At 39.3% G+C, this 21,515-nt stretch overlaps 1 protein-coding gene across 10 annotated transcripts in view; it reads right to left on the reverse strand.

The window, feature by feature from the left end:
* CFAP54 (cilia and flagella associated protein 54) overlaps nucleotides 1-21,515 on the reverse strand; it is a 312,031-nt gene that overhangs the window by 269,612 nt on the left and 20,904 nt on the right. For 9 of the 10 annotated variants that reach the window (XM_027542095.1, XM_027542091.1, XM_027542096.1 and 6 more), the window contains exons 5-13: nucleotides 19,484-19,542; nucleotides 14,473-14,616; nucleotides 12,560-12,673; nucleotides 12,340-12,441; nucleotides 5,532-5,730; nucleotides 2,748-2,929; nucleotides 2,504-2,660; nucleotides 1,343-1,428; nucleotides 238-372 (exon numbers count right to left, since the gene is read on the reverse strand). In XM_027542095.1, the coding sequence (XP_027397896.1) occupies nucleotides 238-372; nucleotides 1,343-1,428; nucleotides 2,504-2,660; nucleotides 2,748-2,929; nucleotides 5,532-5,730; nucleotides 12,340-12,441; nucleotides 12,560-12,673; nucleotides 14,473-14,616; nucleotides 19,484-19,542 (1,178 nt within the window). Of the gene's footprint in view, nucleotides 1-237; nucleotides 373-1,342; nucleotides 1,429-2,503; nucleotides 2,661-2,747; nucleotides 2,930-5,531; nucleotides 5,731-12,339; nucleotides 12,442-12,559; nucleotides 12,674-14,472; nucleotides 14,617-19,483; nucleotides 19,543-21,515 lie in introns of those variants that run through there. The other variant, XM_027542099.1, reaches the window with a different exon arrangement.

Below are 21,515 nucleotides of genomic sequence, written 5' to 3' on the forward strand. Positions count from 1 at the left end.
CTTTAAACATACCATATTTATTCCTCCCTGAAAAAACTGAAACACCTCCCTGTTTCCCAAAACTAAGCTGGAGCAGAAGTACAGGGAATACACTTAAAGGAAAGGTTCCCTCATTACCACATTTAAAGAATAGTAATTATGCAGGTGGGTAAGTAGGGAAAATTTAGATTTGAAATGTGCATCACAAATGAAATTAGCAATAACAAAAAGCATATGAAGGGAAACAAAAAGGAATACTTTATTAGTACTGATCTTCTGGGTAAACTTTGAGTAGTCATTTTTGGACACAGTGACCCGCTGCATTCCTAATTTGCATTTCTGCCACAGGAACATTATCATGTCCACAACGATTTCCTTATCCGGCTGAGCATTCTGAAAGCAAAAGTGGTAAAGTAAATAAATAAGAACAATAAGATATATAGATATGGACATATGACATTTAATGTGTGCCAGACAACATTCTCAGAGCTTCATACATACTGCACTGAACTGAATGGTCAACTCAAAATTCCTATGTTGAATTCCTAACTCCCAAAGTGATAGTATTAGGAGGTGCCCAGGTGGCTCAAATGGTAAAGAATCTGCCTGCAATACAAGAGACCCAGGTTCAATCCCTGGGTTAGGAAGATTTCCTGGAGAAGGAAATGGTGACCTCAGAGATGCTCTGAGGATCCACGGAATTCAGTTTTAAAACCAGAGCTGCACTGCTGCTACTGCTACTGCTAAGTCGCTTCAGTCGTGTCCGACTCTGTGTGATCCCACAGACAGCAGCCCACCAGGCTCCCCCATCCCTGGGATTCTCCAGGCAAGAACACTGGAGTGGGTTGCCATTTCCTTCTCCAATGCATGAAAGTGAAAAGTGAAAGTGAAGTCGCTCAGTCGTGTCCGACCCTCAGCGACCCCATGGACTGCAGCCTACCAGGTTCCTCCGTCCATGGGATTTTCCAGACAGAAGTACTGGAGTGGGGTGCCATTGCCTTCTCTGCACTGTATGCTAAGTGACTCCAAACAGTAACTAGGCTTTGCATTTAGGCACTGGAAAGGAGGGTTTCATTAAGAATATTAACTCTCATCAAAACTACTGCTTCATTTCCTCCATTATCAGAAATATAACTGGCCTTGAAATTTCCCTGAAAGGAAAAGATAGATGTCCAAAATGATAACAATAGTAAATATAAATTTAAAATTACAAGTCAGGATATAACTCAATGTCTTATCCTAATGACTGAACAGTATAGAATTTCAGCAAGGTGAAATTCCTGTGATTTTTAAATATGGCTTTAAATTACAGAGAAGAGCCTCTTTTGACACTATTACAAATTGTCCAAAATAACTTTTTCACCTGTGGAGAGTCACAGACACAGGAATACAAGGTTGTCGCCAAATGGAAAATGTCTTCTGAGTATCCACAAGACTTCACATAAGTATCTCAATTTATAAAGTACAGGAAATGAAGCACACACACAAAAAAAAAAGTTACAAAATTTCAAGTAGAAAATGCATAGAAACATAGAAATTCTCCAAAAATAACAAAAATGATATCTGGGCAAATATGTCAATAAGACACTTTAAATGCTTCCATTTGAAAACTAATCTAAGTAGGCTTTAATTCAATTAAAATGGACTATTATCATTTTCATTATCTGCAATCTGTATACCAGCTATGTCCATAATGGAATTGAGGTTTATAATATTAAAACATCTGTGACTGTTGAAATAAAAATAACAAAGATATCTATTCAGAAACCACTAAAAGAAAAAAAAAAAAGCATCATTACTTGGTACAAATTATTTACCACAATTGAGCAGCCATGCAACGCCTTAAGCATGTGATAAAACATAAAACATGGGATTAAATAATTCTCTAAAAGACAGAGGCTGCAGATGTTCGTTTATATACACAATAACTCCTAAAACTGAGTTTCAGAATGGAAAACTCTGCATACTGGAAAGAGACAGGAGACCATCAAACTTTTCCTTGCCAAAGTCAACTGATACCTCTGATTCAATGCCCTGCTGACCTCTCATTAATAAGGCAGCAGCTAAAATAGAGCCTCATTTTTCTACCCAAAATCATGTTGCAACAGAAAAATCCAGAGACTTCCCTGGTGGTCCAGTGGTTAAAGCTCTGTGCCTCCACCGTAGGCGGTGTGGGTTTGATCAGGAAACTAAGATTCCGCATGCCCCATAGTGTGAACAAAAAAAAAGTTTTTTAAGTAAATAAATAAAATCCAGCACCTGTACAAGGCCTAGGAACCTGCAAGATCAGGCATCCAGCTATTTCTCTGACCTCAGTTCCTACCACATTCTCAAAGGCCAGCACCACCACCAGAACACTCCAGCCACATCTGCCTCCTTGCTGTTCCTTCAACAACCAAGCACACTCTCACTTCAGGGCCTTTACACTTTTGCTCCCTCTACCTTGAATATTCTTTCTCTCATTTCACCTATAGAGAGCGTATAACGTCATCTTAAGCTTTCAAAGAGGCAAATAAACACTCACCATGAACAGCAATTTTTTTTACATAGACTTGACCTTCTTTGTAGTTGTCAAAAGGAAAGATCAAACCTTTGTTTCTCTTTACATTGATCAAAGGTTCTATCGCAACAAGAAGAATTAAATTCTTTTCCGCTTTCTTTGACGCTGGGTCATCCTGCCTCTAAGGAAAGTATATCTCACAAGTTAATTAGCACTTCAACGTCATGTTAATACCATAAAAACAAAGCAATTGTTTTGCATGTATTACCTGGAGAAAATCAATGAGCTGCCCAGCCGCAGATTCAAATAAACTCCATTCCTCATACATGAAAGCTAATTTTATAAATTTCACGGCAGCATTCACAGAAATAAGATTCTTCTTTTTTATAATAAGTTCCAAAAGATGTGCTTTTGGAAAATCAAGTATGCCATCTGCACCAATATTTGACACTAGAAAAGAAAAGAGAGGGTCATTTGTGCAAAGAAATATTTACCAAACATTAAATATCAGGCACTTGAGAAACAATGAGGGAAAAAAGCAAACACAACTCTCGCCTTCACAGAACTCACACTCTGGCGGGGAAAACAAGAAATCATAGTGGGCAAGGACTTCCCTGGTGGTCCAGTGGTTAAGATTCTAGGCCTCCGGTGGTAGATACACAGGGTTTACTGTACATTCTACTTTTGGTTGTGTTTGGAAATTTTCATAATAAAGTTTTTTAAAAGAAAAAAAAAAAAAAAAAAGACTCTGTGCCTCCACTTCAGGCGGCTCAGGTTTGATCCCTGGTCTGGGAACTAAGATCCCGCACACTGCACAGCAGCCCAAAACACAATGCATAAATAAAATATAATATAAAAATTCAATTCCTGGGTCAGGAAGACACCCTGGAGAAGGGGTAGGCTACCCACTCCAGTATTCTTAGACTTCCCTTGTGGCTCAGATGGTAAAGAATCCACCTGCAATGCAGGAGACCTGGGTTCAATCCCTGGGTTGGGAAGATCCCCTGGAGAAGGGAAAGGCTACCCACTCCAGTATTCTGGCCTGGAGAATTCCACGGACCATATAGTCCACAGGGTTGCAAAGAGTCAGATGCAACTGAGTGACTTTCACTTTCTTTCAATATAAAAATAAAATATTTTTTAATAATTTTTTAAAAAATCTAGTAGGCAAACACAGGATGCTCTGGGGACAAATAAGAAGGGCCTCAAACCTAGGTGTGGGGTAGGAGGTTCGGTCAGGAAACATCACCCAAAGGGACAAAGAATGTGGAATCTCAAAAATAGAGAATTAGCAAGAGTAAACTAGCAAAATACACAGCGGGATATTACAGACTAGGAGCTCAGAAAGGAGACCTAAAATAGGGACAGAGCTCCAGAGTCATCACATAGGCACTGTAAGTAAGTGGATCAGCTGTGAGCAATGGAAGGCTGCCAAAAATAGAACAGCAAAGAACCCCAACAAGTAAGAGAAGGGCAGGTGGGGAGAAAAGGCTGCAAAGGAGAGTATTTAAAGAGAAAGAAGGTGTCATCAACAACAACTGCTACAGAAAGCAAAGGAAGGAAAAGCACTGACTTTCAACTGAACAATAAGGAAGTTGTCCACGACATTCTCTGTCCATGACAGCAGACTGCCAAGTATAAGTAGGAGGGGAAGAATATGGAACAGTGAACAAAGGCAATTCCTTCAACAAATCTGTCTCTAACAAGAGGAAGAAATTCGGGGAGGAAGTTGGATCGGGATGAAGGGGCAATTTGCAGAGATATGGCCCAAAGACCTAAAGGGAAAGAGGAAGAACATCCCTTCCATTTTAATGAGAGACAGTGGAAAGGAAAGGTGCAGATGAAGGTAAATTTTCAGGTGTGGGAGAAGCAAGTCAAAGGAATTCTCCTTTGAGATCTTGTATTTTCCTCGTGAAGAAAAAACGAGACCGAACTGCAGTACAGAGGCTCCTTGCCCACAGATGGGCACACACATGTACACACATGCACATCTTTACGCTCACTTAGAAGATGACAGGGCTTCCCAGGTGGTGCTAATGGTAAGAATCCACCTGCCAATGCAGGAGACAGAGGCGATGCGGGTTCAATCCCTGGATAAGGAAGATCAGAGGACAGCAAGGCAACCCACTCCAGTATTCTTGCCTGGAGAATCCCACAGACAGAGGAGCCTGGCGGGCTACAGTGCATAGGGTGCAAAGAGTCAGACAGGTCTGGAGCGACTTAGCACACACAGAAGGTGATGATGATGTCATAAACTATTCTATGAAAATTTGAAAATATAGATAAAATCAAAGTAGTATTTACCAAACAGAAGATTTTTTAAAAGAAAATGAAATTCTAAATCATTTTGTATCTATAGAAGAAATAGAATCCATAGCTAAAAACATTTCCATAGAGAAAATTCCAGGTCCAAATGCCTTCACCAGCAAATTCAAACTTTCAGAAAGAAATAACACCAATCTGACAAAAACTCTTCCAGATAATAGAAAAAGACGGCAGAAAGCTCAACTTTTGTTTGAGGCCAACATGACCTTGAGAGGAAAATCCAAAAAGGACTTTGTAAGAAGAGAAATCTAATTAACAGAAACATTAGCCACTAGGAAGAAAACCAAGAAATATATCAAAAGAATAATTCTCACCTCCAGATTAAGATTATTCCAAAAATATGCAGTGAATATGAAGTGGTTAAAGATTATATAAGTAATCATTGTAACTCACCATATTAATTGAAAAAAGTTCATCCATTTGATGAACTCAATAAATCTCAAAAAACCCAGAAAAAGGTTTTAATAAAATTCAACAACTATTCAGAATTTAAAACTCTTAGCAAACCAAAAATACAAAATCAAACAGAAGCAATATTGTAACAAATTCAATAAAGACTTTAAAAATGTTCTACATCAAAAAAAGAAATCTTTAAGGAAAAAAAGATCAATAAATTGGTATTGGTTTCTTATGTGTCAAATATCATGCTAAAATTTTTGTTATTTATGTTCCACCACAAAATAGTATTTTTATTTTTTATAAAATACTATTTTAATAACTTATTTACTTATTAAAAGTTCTTTTCCTGCCATAAACAGTTCTGAGACAACATCACGAACTTCTACTTCATCTGTAAAAACAGGTCCAGTCTGTAGTATTCGCCGATTTGAGTCAGAGAGCGCTTCCAAGACAGCCAGAAACCGGGAGGCAGTGCTATCAAACAACTCCTCCAACAGCTTTTCTGTGGCTGTACGCGGCCATGGCATCTGGGGAAAAAAAAAAAAATACAGCCCACTTTTTTAAAGTTCTACAATGTCTGATGGCATAAGGCAAAGATGAGTAAGGTGCGCTTTATTAATGCTAACAGAGAGACTGGTTGGCCTGTCGATGAGACAGCTGCTTCTAGGGTTTCCATTTTTGAGATGTCACTCCAGATTTTATTAAAGTTTATGTTGTGCTACCATTACATCAAAGACTTTGCTTTTTCTTCTTCCAACTACAATTTTATTTTATTTTTAAACTTTAAAAAATTGTATTAGTTTTGCCAAATATCAAAATGAATCCGCCACAGGTACACATGTGTTCCCCATCCTGAACCGTCCTCCCTCTTCCCTCCCCATACCATCCCTCTGGGTCGTCCCAGTGCACTAGCCCCAAGCATCCAGTATCGTGCATCGAACCTGGACTGGCAACTCGTTTCATACATGATATTTTACATGTTTCAATGCCATTCTCCCAAATCTTCCCACCCTCTCCCTCTCCCACAGAGTCCATAAGACTGTTCTATACATCAGTGTCTCTTTTGCTGTCTCGTACACAGGGTTATTGTTACCATCTTTCTAAATTCCATATATATGCGTTAGTATACTGTATTGGTGTTTTTCTTTCTGGCTTACTTCACTCTGTATAATAGGCTCCAGTTTCATCCACCTCATTAGAACTGATTCAAATGTATTCTTTTTAATGGCTGAGTAATACTCCATTGTGTATATGTACCACAGCTTTCTTATCCATTCATCTGCTGATGGACATCTAGGTTGCTTCCATGTCCTGGCTATTATAAACAGTGCTGCAATGAACATTGGGGTACACGTGTCTCTTTCCCTTCTGGTTTCTTCAGTGTGTATGCCCAGCAGTGGGATTGCTGGATCATAAGGCAGTTCTATTTCCAGTTTTTTAAGGAATCTCCACACTGTTCTCCATAGTGGCTGTACTAGTTTGCATTCCCACCAACAGTGTAAGAGGGTTCCCTTTTCTCCACACCCTCTCCAGCATTTATTACTTGTAGACTTTTGGATCGCAGCCATTCTGACTGGTGTGAAATGGTACCTCATAGTGGTTTTGATTTGTATTTCTCTGATAATGAGTGATGTTGAGCATCTTTTCATGTGTTTGTTAGCCATCTGTATGTCTTCTTTGGAGAAATGTCTGCTTAGTTCTTTGGCCCATTTTTTGATTGGGTCATTTATTTTTCTGGAGTTGAGCTGTAGGAGTTGCTTGTATATTTTTGAGATTAGTTGTTTGTCAGTTGCTTCATTTGCTATTATTTTCTCCCATTCTGAAGACTGTCTTTTCACCTTGCTAATAGTTTCCTTTGATGTGCAGAAGCTTTTAAGGTTAATTAGGTCCCATTTGTTTATTTTTGTTTTTATTCCCAATATTCTGGGAGGTGGGTCATAGAGGATCCTGCTGTGATGTATGTCAGAGAGTGTTTTGCTTTTTCTTTATGTTTGTGTTTCCAAGACAGCCTCTAAAGGCCCTTTATTAATAAACAACAGCATTGGTCTCCACATGCTTTGCGGCGACTTAATTACAGCCCTGAGGAAAAACTCGAGTTGCCTGAGAATCTCTCAGGAGAGCTTTTTAGATTCACCAACCAAATCTCCAGACAGTCAGTGAGTCTGGGTGGAGCATTTTTAGAAAACCGGGTGGAAATTCTAATGAAGAATGTCCCCAAACTCAAATTGGAAATAATATTTTATCGTATAAGTAACGGGTCTTGTGGCAGCTAACTGTAAAGAAGAGTTGACCAACTGGATACAAAGAAGCAGGTGCCACTCACATCCCCATGCGGATCCCCGGTCACTCTACTTTGTGTCGGCCTGAAAGGATTTCACTCCTGGCAGATGGCCTACCTACACACTTCATTCTTCTCTCTGACTAATGACCTGTTCTCTGTACTTAGATTACCAGGAAATAAGAAAGATAGCTTTAGTTGGCTTTTCTAGAATCCATGTCCAGTTAGTGGGCATCCACATTTCCTATGATTTCCTTGCTTTATTCATCTTCCTGAGGCAAAATGAGGAAGACAGAAAAGCAAAAGCAGAAATAAAGCTGCTTTGGACTATTTTTCTCCAAACACCAACTTCCCTGCTTATTAGAGTCTATGTGTTTTCAACCCTTAGGTTGACTGATATGTTTAAAAAAAAAAAAAACCTCAGTAAATAGACTCATCTGTACTGTTTTTCGAGAAGGGGTGGGTGGAATGAATTGGGAGATTAGGATTGACATACATACACTACTACCGTGAAACTCCAATCCTTTGGCCACCTGATGTGAAGAACTGACTCACTGGAAAAGACCCTGATGCTGGGAAAGATTGAAGGCAGGAGGAGAAGGGGACAACAGAGGATGAGATGGTTGGATGGCATCACTGACTTGATGAACATGAGTTTGAGCAAGCTCCAGGAGTTGGTGATGGACAGGGAAGCCTGGCATGCTATAGTCCATGGGGTCGCGAAGAGTAGGACATGACTGAGTGACTGATCTGAACCGTGTGTAAAATAGATAGCTAGTGGGAAACTGCTATATAATACTGGGAGCTCAGCCCGATGCTCTGTGATGACCTAGAGGGATGGGATGGGGGTGGGGTGGGAGAGAAATCCAAGAGGGAGACGGTAAATATATACATATAGCTGATTCACTTTGCTGTACAGCAGAAATTGATGCAACATTGTAAAGTGATTATACTCCAATTAAAAAGAAAAAAAAACAGTAAAACTTGAACTTCAGGCCTCTTGCTTTACAAACAGAGGTCAGGGTTTCTTCTAAGATATTTGCTATAGGTTAAAACAGAAGTTTAAAAATTTATAGTTAAACAACATAATAAACTTCCTAATAATTAGAAGTATTCAAAATGAAATGGTAAATCCCAGATAGATTACACTGAATTTTGTTTTTTAAAATATTGTAGAGAAACTACAAAAAGTGAACTAGAATATTTATCAGATCTATAGATGAATAACAAGCAAATGATTTTAAAATAGAAATATTTAAAAGATCTATAAAAAGATTTAAAGCTAATGTAATAAAAATACACTGAATTGTCAAACATGACAAAATATTAATGTCTATAAAAATAATGAGCCCATTCAAATACAACTCAAAAATTAAAATCTCTAGTAGATAAATGGTCAAAGACTGTGAAAGATAATTCACCTAAAAAGAAAATATAAAGAGTAAACACAAATGTAAGGGAAAGCTGGTTGAAAACAATAAAGTTAAAACAAGCCATTTTATGAACCCTTAATTATTTTAAAGATTAAGAAATAATATCAAAATGATAATGGTGAGATTGGCATATGCAGATTGTCACCTTGGAGAACTCATTTCAGAAATTCAATCTGGTAATATACATCAAGAGAAATAAGAGTGTTTGTAACTTTACTCAAATTCTACACCTTAAATTTTATCCACAGGAAACAAAAGAAGGAAAAAATAATATACTTGAAGATGTTGACTACATCAATATTTATAATAGCAAAAGATTGGAAAACAACTAAAATATTAGTAATAAAAAGTACTGGACAAATCTGGTACATGTACTGCTTAGGGTGAAAAGTGACAGTGAAAGTCATTCAGACATTTCTGACTCTTTGCAACCCTGTGGATTATACAGTCCATGGAATTCTCCAGGTCAGAATACTGGAGTGGGTAGCCTTTCCCTTCTCCAGGGGATCTTCCCAACCCAGGAATTGAAACAGGGTCACCTGCATTGCAGGCTGATTCTTTACCAACTGAGCTATGCCTAGAGTATACTAGACATCTTTTCAAATGTCAGGATGGATGAGAAGCTGAATGATACAACCCATGCAGTAAGTTCCAATCCTGAATACCATGGCTCCCATGAGATCTACGCCATTAGACTTACTGTGTTAATTTCTCAACATAATACACCCGCCCTGTTCAAGCTCAGTGTCACTGTCTCACTGTGTGCCAAAAGCCTTTGCTTACTTCTGCCTCCAAACTACTATCATGCTCTTGTCCTTTACTTAGAATGTTTTTCCTGTTCTCCCTGTCCAGTCAAATCCTGCTTCTTATTTCAAAGTCATTCAAAAAAGACAGAAAAAGTGACTCCCATCTTTTCTATTAATATGTGCCACCACTCTTGGACCACAGTAGGCCTTTGACACATGGTTACTAAATGAATGAATGAAAAATAAATAACAGTAACAGCTAATACTACTAAGGCTCTACCATTTGCCAGGAACATTCTAGGGGTGTTACATGTAACTCATTTAGTCACCACCATTATTTCCTTCTTAATTCTTATCACAGGCTTTAATTTACTTATTTATTCTGTAATTTCTCCACTAGAATGTAACCTCTACATATTTTGTTCACAGAGAAGTTACTTTAAAATATTTATTGAATGAATCACTAAATGGTCAATTATCAGAAGTCTGAATTAATAGTCCTACAAACAATCCTTTGAGTCAAAATGATTTACTGCAAATTAACAATTGACCTACAAACTCAGAAATTTTTTATAAAATAGATTTAATGCATATTGAAATCATTTTCTTTTGTAGAAACATAATAAAATGATTTCATAAGCATAAAGCAGAACATTCTGCAAAATATGACCCCTGCTCTCTAACGAACACTATAGCATAACTACTTAATGATACCAGATGCAGGCTACTCAGCAGCTCATCCAATGGATTATCTACAATTTGGCAGGTTACCACCCTTGACCAGTTAGACACCATGAGTCAGTAAGGGGTACAATTTAAAAGGATGTATGAACTGTATGTCTGGGCTCACCAGTCAATATACCACGGACACTAAGTAGCAATGAAAAGTTACTGTGTCCAAATAATATTTTCATTTAGTATTTGAATTCATTTAAAAGAAAAGAGAAGCCCTCTCAAATGTTTATAAAAAGAAATGAGGAAAGAGAACAGCAGTCATTGGATTATTTAGAATACCCTGGGCTAGAGACCTGGGTTCTGGTTCAAGGGTTGCCAGCAGCTGGCTTAAATACTCTGGGATTTATTTTTCCCATCTGTAATAGAAAAGGACTGACCAAATGATTTCCAAAATCCCTTCCAGGTTCTGAGATTCTACATCTCTTCTGTCAGAAAGTGTTCATATTCTTCCCCTCCACTTTCATTTTCAATCCTTACACAGAAGCTCATAGAAGAGAGTTTACAGCTATCCACAACAGTCACAGGGCACTGCGAAGATATATAGAGCTGGGATTTAAGGAACACTGAGACTCTGAATGGCCAAAGGGAAGACAGTGGGAGAGGGAAAAAGACAGAAGGGAGAAAGGGCAGAAGAACCCACAGGCATATGTATGTCCCACTCTCCTCCCTTAGTGCAATTGGCCAAACATACTTGTGGCCAACAGGGGCTGTGTGAGGGGTTTTGGCTGGTGAGAAAGAAGACTGTAGTCACTTCCATACTGAGTATCACTACCTACGTGAAGTCCTCCACAGCTCCCCTAGGTCCACTCTGGCAGAACGACCTAGGTCTCCTCTGGCAGAACAACCCAGCAGTTTTCCAAATGAGGACCACCTCTCGATTTGGCCCTGAGCATCAGTCATGAGCAGATAACTATAATAACATTTGACTCCAGTGGGAAATAAGTTTTTGTTTTAAAGCCCCTGAGACATGGGGGTCGTTTACTACTCTAGTGCAACTACATCCTGTTGTTGTTATTGTAGTCACTAAGTTGTGTCCGACTCTGGCTTCTCGGTCCACAGGATTTCCCAGGTAAGAATACTGGTGTGGGTTGCCATTTCCTTCTCCATGGGATCTTCTCTAATCAGGTATCAAACCCATGTCTCCTGCATTGGCAGGTGGATTCTTTTACCACTGAGCCATGAGGGAAGCCCAACCTACATCCTAAATACTCCAAAGATGAAACTGGAAGTTGATAAGAAAAGGTGCCTCCACTTCCTCTCCATCCTCAACACCTTCAAAACTGACACCAAGTGGTCAAAAGGCTTCTGCGATCTTACTCAGAAGGCTGTAAATTTGAACTTTTCCCAGGCTTTTCTTCAGCTTCTTGTCCTTTAACATTACAAAACTAGGATTATGTGAAGGTACAAAAGCTCTGAGGAAAGGATGAAACAAGACCATGTCCAAATTAGGAAGACATTCTTCTATTTGCAGGGATTGGGGGCAGGATTTTTTTACCTGGAGGATAAGAATGTTCTTTACAATGTTTGTTGGTTTCTGCTGTACAACAAGGTGAATCAGCTTTTATACATACATCCCCACCCTCTTGAGCCTCCCTCCAACCCAGCCCCCATCCCACCCCTCTAGGTCATCACAGATAGGGGGCAGGATTTAATATTGAGTGGTGAAAGTGTTAGTTGTAGGCCTGTTTGCAACCCCATTGACTGTAGCCCACTAGGCTCCTGTCCATGGGATTTTCCAAGTAAAGAGTACTGGAGTGGGTAGCCATTTCCTTTTCCAAGGGATCTTCCTGACTCAGGGATCAAACTTGGGTCTCCTGCATTGCAGGCAGATTCTACTCCATCTGAGCCACCAGGGAAGAATAATGATCAAGCATTAAGGACACAGAGGTATAACATAAACACTGTAGAAATAGTCTGAGACACAGAAGATATTCTGAGACTTACAGTTTGTGCTTCCTTTATGTTAACTCTTATCTTTGGTCTAAAGAAACTTTTGTTTTTTCTTCTAGATTCAAATACTCCTCTTTTGAAGATCATGACTGCCATCTGCCTCAAAAAGAAGAATTACTTATGAAGCATCAATGGGATACACTTCTCAACTACTGATATTAAGTACTTCATCATCTGTAGAGTACAGTGGATTTATCTCATGAAATTTTTATACCTTTATTGTGGCCTCTCTATAATATTCTCTGGATTCTTCCTGTGGTTGTGAGGAACTCATTAATTCCAGTTGCCGTAACTCATCAATTTTAGCTAAAGCACGCCGAGCAAATGCCTACATGCAATTAAAATAAATTTAATTCATAAGACGTTAGAGTACAGTGATTAAAAATGTATCAAGAGAGTATGTTTTACTCTCCCAGACATTTGATTTAATTTGTGAATTAAACTAGGCTGATGCTGACTTTTTCAGAACATAGTGGCTGACCCATCAATCATTTCCTAGAAGCACCACTAATTTCTGTAAATCTAAAGTCAATGAAATGTTGGCTATACTAACTTTAGAATGCAGAAAAGTAAAGAAATTCAAAAAAGTAAGGAAATTCAAATTCTGGGTTACAGAGTAGCTTCTTATAGATGATCACTTCTCCGGTATTGCACATGCATGCACACACACACACACACACACACACCCCTCCTCGGTGCTCTTCTCAAATTCTAACTTTTCCACCAAAACCAGCTGTATTATCTATTCAACTGTACACATTGTCAACTAAATTGTTAGGTCCTTAAAGGGCCTTGTTTTATATTTCCAGTACCCAACATATAGAAAGTGTTTATTAATATCTGAGGAAAGGAAGAAGGTGGGCTTGCTTATTTAATCAGATCACCATTATTATAATTCTCTATTGCTATGATAGAGATAATAGCAAAATGAGTTTCATTCCTGTCATTTATTTTAGCAGTTCTTTCAAGTATTTTATTTATAATTTATGATTTTTCATGAAGATGTTTCTAGAACATAATAGTAACATAAAGGGTTACACTTTTCAATAAGAAAAAAATTGCAATAGGAATCAAATGGTTAAAACTATGCAAACATGTCTATCCCTGATAAATTTAATAGCTACAGCAATATGCCACCACTAGTACACTAAGACTAACTCTGCATATATGGTGAATAGTTTCTAGAATGTATCCTAGGCAAGAAAAGTATCCCACAAGGACTGAACTAAGCTATTCTCCTGCTGAAATCCAGACCCCACTGCACTCACCAAGTTACGCTCACTGGTGCAGGGATGGGATGGTCCAAAGGAAGGAATGCCTGTCTCTAATTCTTACCGGTCTATTGACAAGCAGAGTACTACATACTATAGTGAGGGTACCGGATTTCATTTGCACAGAGATGTGGCAGAGGTCAATAGAAGCTCCAACCAGTTAAGCTACATTTCAAATATTTCATCAAAAATATATACAGGAAAAGAGGAAAAATAAGAAATAGAGTATACTAAATAAATGGTGGCTGGAAGCAGAGAAAAACAAAACAGATAGTAGACAGCTTGGAACACAAAAACTAAACAGGGAAGGAAAGTGGCTTGCATACAAGAATATAAAGCGGAAGGGAAGATATCAGAGATCTTATTCAGAAAAGAAGCAAAGATGGTGGAAGTGAACAGAGAATAAACGGGGAAGCAGAAAGTAAAAGCAAGAGATTCACAGAATGGAGAAGCCAGGCAAATGTCTGCAAATAAAGCCTGGGACTTGTATCCCTGCTTCATCCCAATTCTTTGGCTTTTGTTGGTTTGCTTGTTTTCTTGCCACTTATCTAATGAAGAAAATGCTAAATATGTTGTATTTTTAAGTATTAGCATCCTCATAATTAAAAAGTGGCCTGCACGCATGCACGCTAAGTCACTTCAGTGTGTTTGACTCTTTGCAACCCTATGGACTATAGCCCAACAGGCTCTTCTGTCCATGGGATTCTCCAGGCTAGGATACTGGAGTGAGTTGCCACATCCTCCTCCAGGGGATTTTCCCAACCCAGGGATTGAAGCCACATCTCTTACATCTTCTGCATTGTCAGGCAGGTTCTTTACCACTAGTGCCACCTGGGAAGCCCAAAAAGTAGCCTACCTCTCCATGAACACCAGCTTGGCAGTCATAGTAGCACTGGCAGACAGCTGTGTAAAGAGTAGCTCTCCACGTCAAGTACCTGATGGACAGGAGAGGCACTGAAGACTCCATACATATACTGGCCCACAGGAGGTATTCCAAGGCCTAAATCAGAAAGGGCACGATTGAGTGTCTTTTCATTTTAAGGGAATAATGCCAATTTTTATTCAATATAATCAAACGAAGAATGGTGAGCACAAGTCACTGACGCTAAAAATACACAAATAATGAGTCAACTAAAAAATAAGCATTTAAAAGTTAAAGAAGAATTTCAAGAACTCAAAATCTCAAGTTAGCCATTTTACGATGTCTTCCTGCCTAGCTCCTAGAGTCCTATGAACTCAGCTTATTCTTCTTAACACTTACCAAATGTCAACACTAGTCGAGGAGCTAATTATGAAAGGCATGAAAGTGAAAGTGACTCAGTCGTGTTTGACTCTTTGTGACCCCATGGACTATACAGTCCATGAAATTCTCCAGGCCAAAATACTGGAGTAGGTAGCCTTTCCCTTCTCCAGGGGATCTTCCCAACACAGGGATTGAACCCAGGTCTCCCACACTACAAGCAGATTCTTTACCAGCTGAGCTACACAAGGCAAGCCCAAAAGTACTGGAGTGGATAGCCTATCCCTTCTCCAGGGGATCTTCCTGACCCAGGAATCAAACCAGGGTCTCCTGCATTGTAGGAGGATTCTTTACCAGCTGAGCCACAAGGGAAGCCCAAGGAGCTAATTGCAACAATGCAATTGTTATTAGCAACAAATTTCTGTTGATTGATCGACAACAGACCTTCATTGAAAAGTTTCAGTTCCTGATGCTACATATTTCTAGTAATCATAGCATCAAGGGGCTGAGAATCTAATTTCATTCCCTCAACATCACCAGCACCACCACCTGATGTCCCTCACCTTCTCTGCCCACAATCAACAAGGAATGTGCCACGTGGCATAAGAAGACACTTCTAAACATGATCTTCTTTAACCTGAAATGCAATCATTTTGATACACCTCCAGTGCATTTGTTCTAGTTATGCCTTCTAGAACAGCACAAGCCCACTCAAGACTCAACTTGAGAATTATACAGCCTTCCAAGAATCTGAAAGCATCTATGCAGGCTGCCGCTCCCCCAGCACTCTCCAGGACTAAGATCCCCAAGCACTTCTATCCTCCCAGGACAAAGCTTCCCTCTCTTACCATGGTATTATTTGAGGTGGCCAATGTCCCTGTACAGTATATGACTAGAGCACAGTAAAATGAAACTCTCACTCTCTGGTTCTGGTCCCTATATCTCTATTAAGTCAACCTGGGGTTGCTTTATTGCTGCTTTAATTGTTTCTGTCATTGTTTGCTAATTTTGCCACACTGTGAACTAAAACAGAATTAACAATTATCAAAATTCTTGAGTTTCACATTATCTGCTGTAAAGAAATCCTATTGTGGATTTTTGCATTCATATAGTTGTGTTTTGCGGGGCGTGGGATTAAATCATGTACAAATTTTTCCCCCTTTATATCCACGTGGCTTTCAAAGCTCTCAGGATTCCTGGTATTCAAAACTTCATACTTCAAAATAAAACTAGCTACAGTTACCAGTTGTTCACATAATATTTGGGTGTGGTCTCAGATTTAGTATAAAAGATCCCACATCACAGATTTTTAGTGCCAGACAGAACCTTAAAAGTAACCTAATCTGACTCCAAGAGGCTAAACTGCTTGGAAGTGACAGAGCTGGGGCTGGAATTCGGGTCTCTGGACTCCTAAGGGCAGCAGGATTGTTCCCACTACACAGGGCAACTTCAATGAATAGAAGAAAAGCCATCATTCCACTGAGGGTTCTGAGAAACCATCGTTCAGGTTTCGAAGCTGAAATGCCATTTCAAAAAAAAACTACTTAATTTGATTGCAGCATTTTTTTCTCGACCATAAAAGAAAGAATTATTTCTATTAACAAAAATTTGATGATTTCAACAGGACTAGTCTCTTCATTAAAAGAAAACAGAACAAAACTTTGAAAAATACAAATTTTAGGAGCCTAGCAAGAGCATGGTTAAGGTGTCCAGTAGGAAGAACCACACAAGGATTAACCAGCCGAGCCACAAGATGGCAGTGCAGCGTCACTTATTTCAGTTCACAGCCTTTGAGGGGAGCAAAGAGAGGCACTTTAAAGTCTGGACTTGAACTTTATGTGATGGTCTGTGGAAGAATCTGACAACCATCGTTCACGCATCGGCTCTGGCCTCAGCTACATCTCTGACTATCCTAACTAGATATGCAACCCTTCCAAGCCTCAGCTTCCTCATCTGTAAGATATAAGTGATAACGCTACCTTCTCCAAGTGCTGGTGAGAATTCAACGAGTAATATGTGAAAATGGCTTAGAAGCATACCTGAGAGATGGTAAGCATTCATTCAACAAAGGACAGTGATGATAGTCTTAAGGTCTCACCCTCGTAAGACTACCAAGGCATTATTGTGTACACAGAGCCCTTCACACAGCACTTAACACATAGTAGGGATTCGATAAATATTCAATAATAACAAGTGGTAATCATAATTACCAAATCCTGTAGGAATAGGAGTTTAGATTGCTCTGGGGTGACACCACTAAAAACCTAAGGACCCCATGTCTGTTTCTCCTTCTGTTTTGGACTGTAATGGACTTGAACTCTAAAGTAGCTACAAAATCAGGAGGATTCAGATGGGGCCGGACTGCCAAGGGCTTGTCCCCATTAAATGGACCCATCGAGTCCATGTAGAGTCTCAGCTCAGGAGTTGACTCATCAGCTGAGGGTTTGTGAGTTTCAGGGTAAAAAATTAATTTCCTTGAATCTTATTACACTGAACATACATTGAAAGAATTCCAGCCTGATCTGCAAGTGCCAATTGTGCAGCCACCCACCATCTCAAAATTCTTGCATTCCTCACTCCCCCGACTCCCACTCCACAGACTGGGTCTATGAAATGATCCTCCTTCGGGCCTTCCTTATTCTGTCAATGAGAAAGTCACATTATATGAGGGGGAGAGAAGAAATCTTACACAGAATATAAATAAGGAATTATTTTAAGATGGCTATCACGTTAAATCAAAATTCCCTCAGCATTAGCAAGTACAAACACCAACAGTTAAATGTTGGCACAGACATCTCTGCCCTTCAAAGCCTTGCCAGACGAATGTTATAAGCAGACCAAACTATGGTGATTCTGTGGAGCAGTTATTTGTTGCCACAGCAAGCACAACAGGAGATTTCCTAAATTCCTTTCAGGAAATCATCTGGAACTGAATAGAGAATCATTGGAATAGTCTCTAGGCCAAATTTACATTAAGCATGGTACAGCCTCTCCTTGTTTTAATTCACACTCAAAATGCTGGCATAGAGTTTGTTAAGTCACTGTCAGTAATAGAGCTTTTAAATGCAAGGAACAAAACAGAGAGAGAGAACACACAATTAATGCTATCCATTAAGCATGCAAATATCTTGGCATCTGTTTTTTTAAGTGTTGTCAGTTTTTAAGATACTTGGCTATGTTTTGAGGAAATAAGGAAAATAATATCTGTCCCGAGTGTCCAAATATTCAGAGCAAGTTTTTACATACAATAGAGAAGACTCATGGAGAAGGCAATGGCAGCAGCAGCAGAGAAGACTCAAATAGCAATGCTGCAAATGCCAGCAACAACTCAAGCATGGTCTCGAGGACAGAATGTTGTCCTTTCTTGGCCTACATTCCAATGACTGGATAGTGAACACAGGGAATAAATATGTCTCCTGCAGACAAAGGTGCTACCAACATGGTAAGGAAGTCAACAGAAGCCATTCCCTCCAGCTAAAACTAAGCAGTGAGTACTGGTCAGTGCGAATCTTACTAAAAAATAACGTCAGCTCATGACTTACATAGCTGAGGTGTTTGTTCACCCATCGAGTATCTGGGCCATAAGTACAGGACAAGTTCTTCAAGCAAATGTGGTCCGAGCTCCACAGCAAGTAACCCACAGGCTAACCATAGTTTACCATCCAAACTACAATACTTTTAAAAGTAAAAGTGAGCACTATTAATAATTACTCCAGGACAGCAGGCATAAACCAGGACTGTCCTGGACAAGCTAGAATGAATGGCTACCCTGCTGCTACTGCTAAGTCGATTCAGTCGTGTCCGACTCCGTTCGACCCCATAGACGGCAGCCCATCAGGCTCCCCCGTCCCTGGGATTCTCCAGGCAAGAACGCTGGAGTGGGTTGCCATTCCTTCTCCAGTGCATGAAAGTGAAAAGTGAAAGTGAAGTCGCTCAGTCGTGTCCGACTCTTAGCGACCCCACGGACGGCAGCCCCCCAGGCTCCTCCCTCCATGGGATTTTCCAGGCAAGAGTACTGGAGTGGGGTGATATAGTTATTAGATGGATATTCAGTATCATATTGTGGAGAAGGCAATGGCACCCCACTCCAGTACTCTTGCCTGGAAAATCCCATGGATGGAGGAGCCTGGGGGGCTGCAGTCCGTGGGGTCGCTAAGAGTCGGACAGGACTGAGCGACTTCACTTTCACTTTTCACTTTCATGCACTGGAGAAGGAAATGGCAACCCACTCCAGCGTTCTTGCCTGGAGAATCCCAGGGACGGGGGAGCCTGATGGGCTGCCGTCTATGGGGTCACACGGAGTTGGACACGACTAAAGTGACTTAGCAGCAGCAGCAGCAGTATCATATTGACAAGTTACAACTAATCTGAAAGACTGAGGGACCCTGGAGAAATATCTATCCATTTGGGAAATTCTTTCTTTTCATGAATACTTTAACTGTTTACATTTTTATTTATGATCATGTTAAAGGAAAACTAAAAACAGTATACCTAGTAATACAAATACAGCCACTAACTTTTGTGATACTAAGTCATTAAATTTTCTTTGTTTAGCATTCAATGCTAACAAAAGTCTTAAGAAAACCAGGAAATACAGGGGAAGATATTCTGACAGTAAATTTCATACCTTGGAAGAATGACCTCTGATCATCAATTTTCTGCAAATAGTGTAAATGTAAATGGTACCTAGATGGAGAAAAAGATTAGTATGTTTTATAGTCACATGATAGAACTTTACATTCCACACTCTGTAGTTTAAGTTGGTAGTTCTCAAAACAAATGACTCTCTTATAAGAAAATCTGATAATGACCAAAGTTATAATCATTATAAAACTTTTTATAACTTGCAGCTAAATTTTTAAAAGAATTAATATGACCATATTTTTAAAATGTTAACACAGGAAACTTAGTCTTACTTTAAAGGCATTTTAAAGTACTGGTCAGTAAGAAGTGAAAGTGAAGTCGCTCAGTTGTGTCCAACTCTTTGGGACCCCATGGCTTCTCAGTCCATGGGATTTTCCAGGCAGGAGTACTGGAGTGGGTTGCCACTTCCTTCTCCAGGGGATCCCTGGATCCAGGGATCGAACCTGGGTCTCCCGCATTGTAGGCAGATGCTTTACCCTCTGAGCCACCAGGGAAACCCAACCCTTACTATAAAACAAAGCCAGCTCATGACTGGAACACAGCTGAGGTATTTGTTTAGCCAACTAGTATCAGGGCCATAAGTTACAGTCCAAGCTCTTCCAGTAAAATGCAGATCAAGCTCCATAGTAAGACATAAGTTTAAGTTTTGAAATATACTGAACAAAAGGATATTTTAATAGCATAATGTATGTACTTTGTGGTTTTATTAATTCATATAAAATTTTATTGGTTCCCATGGTTTCCTCACAGTTGCATAACTAAAGATTTATCTCCAAATAAGACTAGGATACATATTTAATCATATAGCACAATACTCAACAAAGAAACCCATAACTTAAAACTCATAATGCATAATAGGTTACATTATATTCACTTGCTGTTTCATATAATATCTATCCCATTATTAAGTACGTCCCATAAGCACTCTGATGAAAAATGCCATTTCCAACTCCTATGTAAGATCATTCAAGTACGATCATTTTTAAAATCAGGCCAATAATTAAATGAAGATAGACAGCTCATTTCATAGCAGCATTTGGAGGACAAGTGGAGAATGGCATCACCGTATATCTTTCTATATAGAAAACATATTATCAGGCTATAAACATAACCCAAAAGACAGTATGCTGCTGCTGCTAAGTCACTTCAGAAAGACAGTATAGCATGCTTTAAAAAGGCATTTAATTATAATGGCAAGCAATCTAAATATTTCCCATAAAATATCTGATCTAAAATTCATAAGCGCCACAATTCAACAATTACAAATCCTATGTTCACTTTTAAACTTAAAAAGCTTCTAAGAAAATAGCACCTGCTCCAAAACACACATCCCTTGATTACAATACACCTGCAGGCATAATAAATATGACACAAATCAGTGACCAAAATATACTGAATAAAATCTTAAATACTTAAACAACCATAAAGTTCACAGAGAATGCAATTAAGTCCTTCACATTCAGAGCCTCAGCATTCTTAATGTGCCTGCTCTCATGACGTAGAATTGTTTATCTGCAGTAAGATCCAGTAGGGAAAAATTCCTCAGCTAGTAAGAGCTCAGGCTCAGCATTCTTAACTTGGCTTTGTTGACCTGATCTGTATAACTGTGTTACTTAGGAAAAAAATCACCTAGTGAGGATATGCATCAGAGACATGTAACTCTTCACAAAACACATGACTCAGGTGTGAGCAGGGAACTCAAGACAAACATTCAGCAATGGGAACTGGGGGACTTCAGAAAGCCCCAGGAGACCACCCTCAAGAATAACAAGGGCCCTTGGTACTTCAAAGATGTACCTTTAATCTTTGCACCCCTAGTGCACCCTGACCATAATGGAATTCTTCCCTGATGGTTCAGGATATTGGCATGGCTTACAGATTCCACCGCAGAAGCCCAATGGACAGAGTAAATGGTTCAAAATGGAACACAGACTGAATCTTTATGATCTCAGAATGCCTCTGGAACTTAGTTTGATGTTTTAACCAAATCCCTGATACAGAGTGACTTGTGACAA

The sequence above is a fragment of the Bos indicus x Bos taurus genome, chromosome 5 (genome assembly GCF_003369695.1).
Source record: "Bos indicus x Bos taurus breed Angus x Brahman F1 hybrid chromosome 5, Bos_hybrid_MaternalHap_v2.0, whole genome shotgun sequence".
NCBI lineage: Eukaryota > Metazoa > Chordata > Mammalia > Artiodactyla > Bovidae > Bos > Bos indicus x Bos taurus.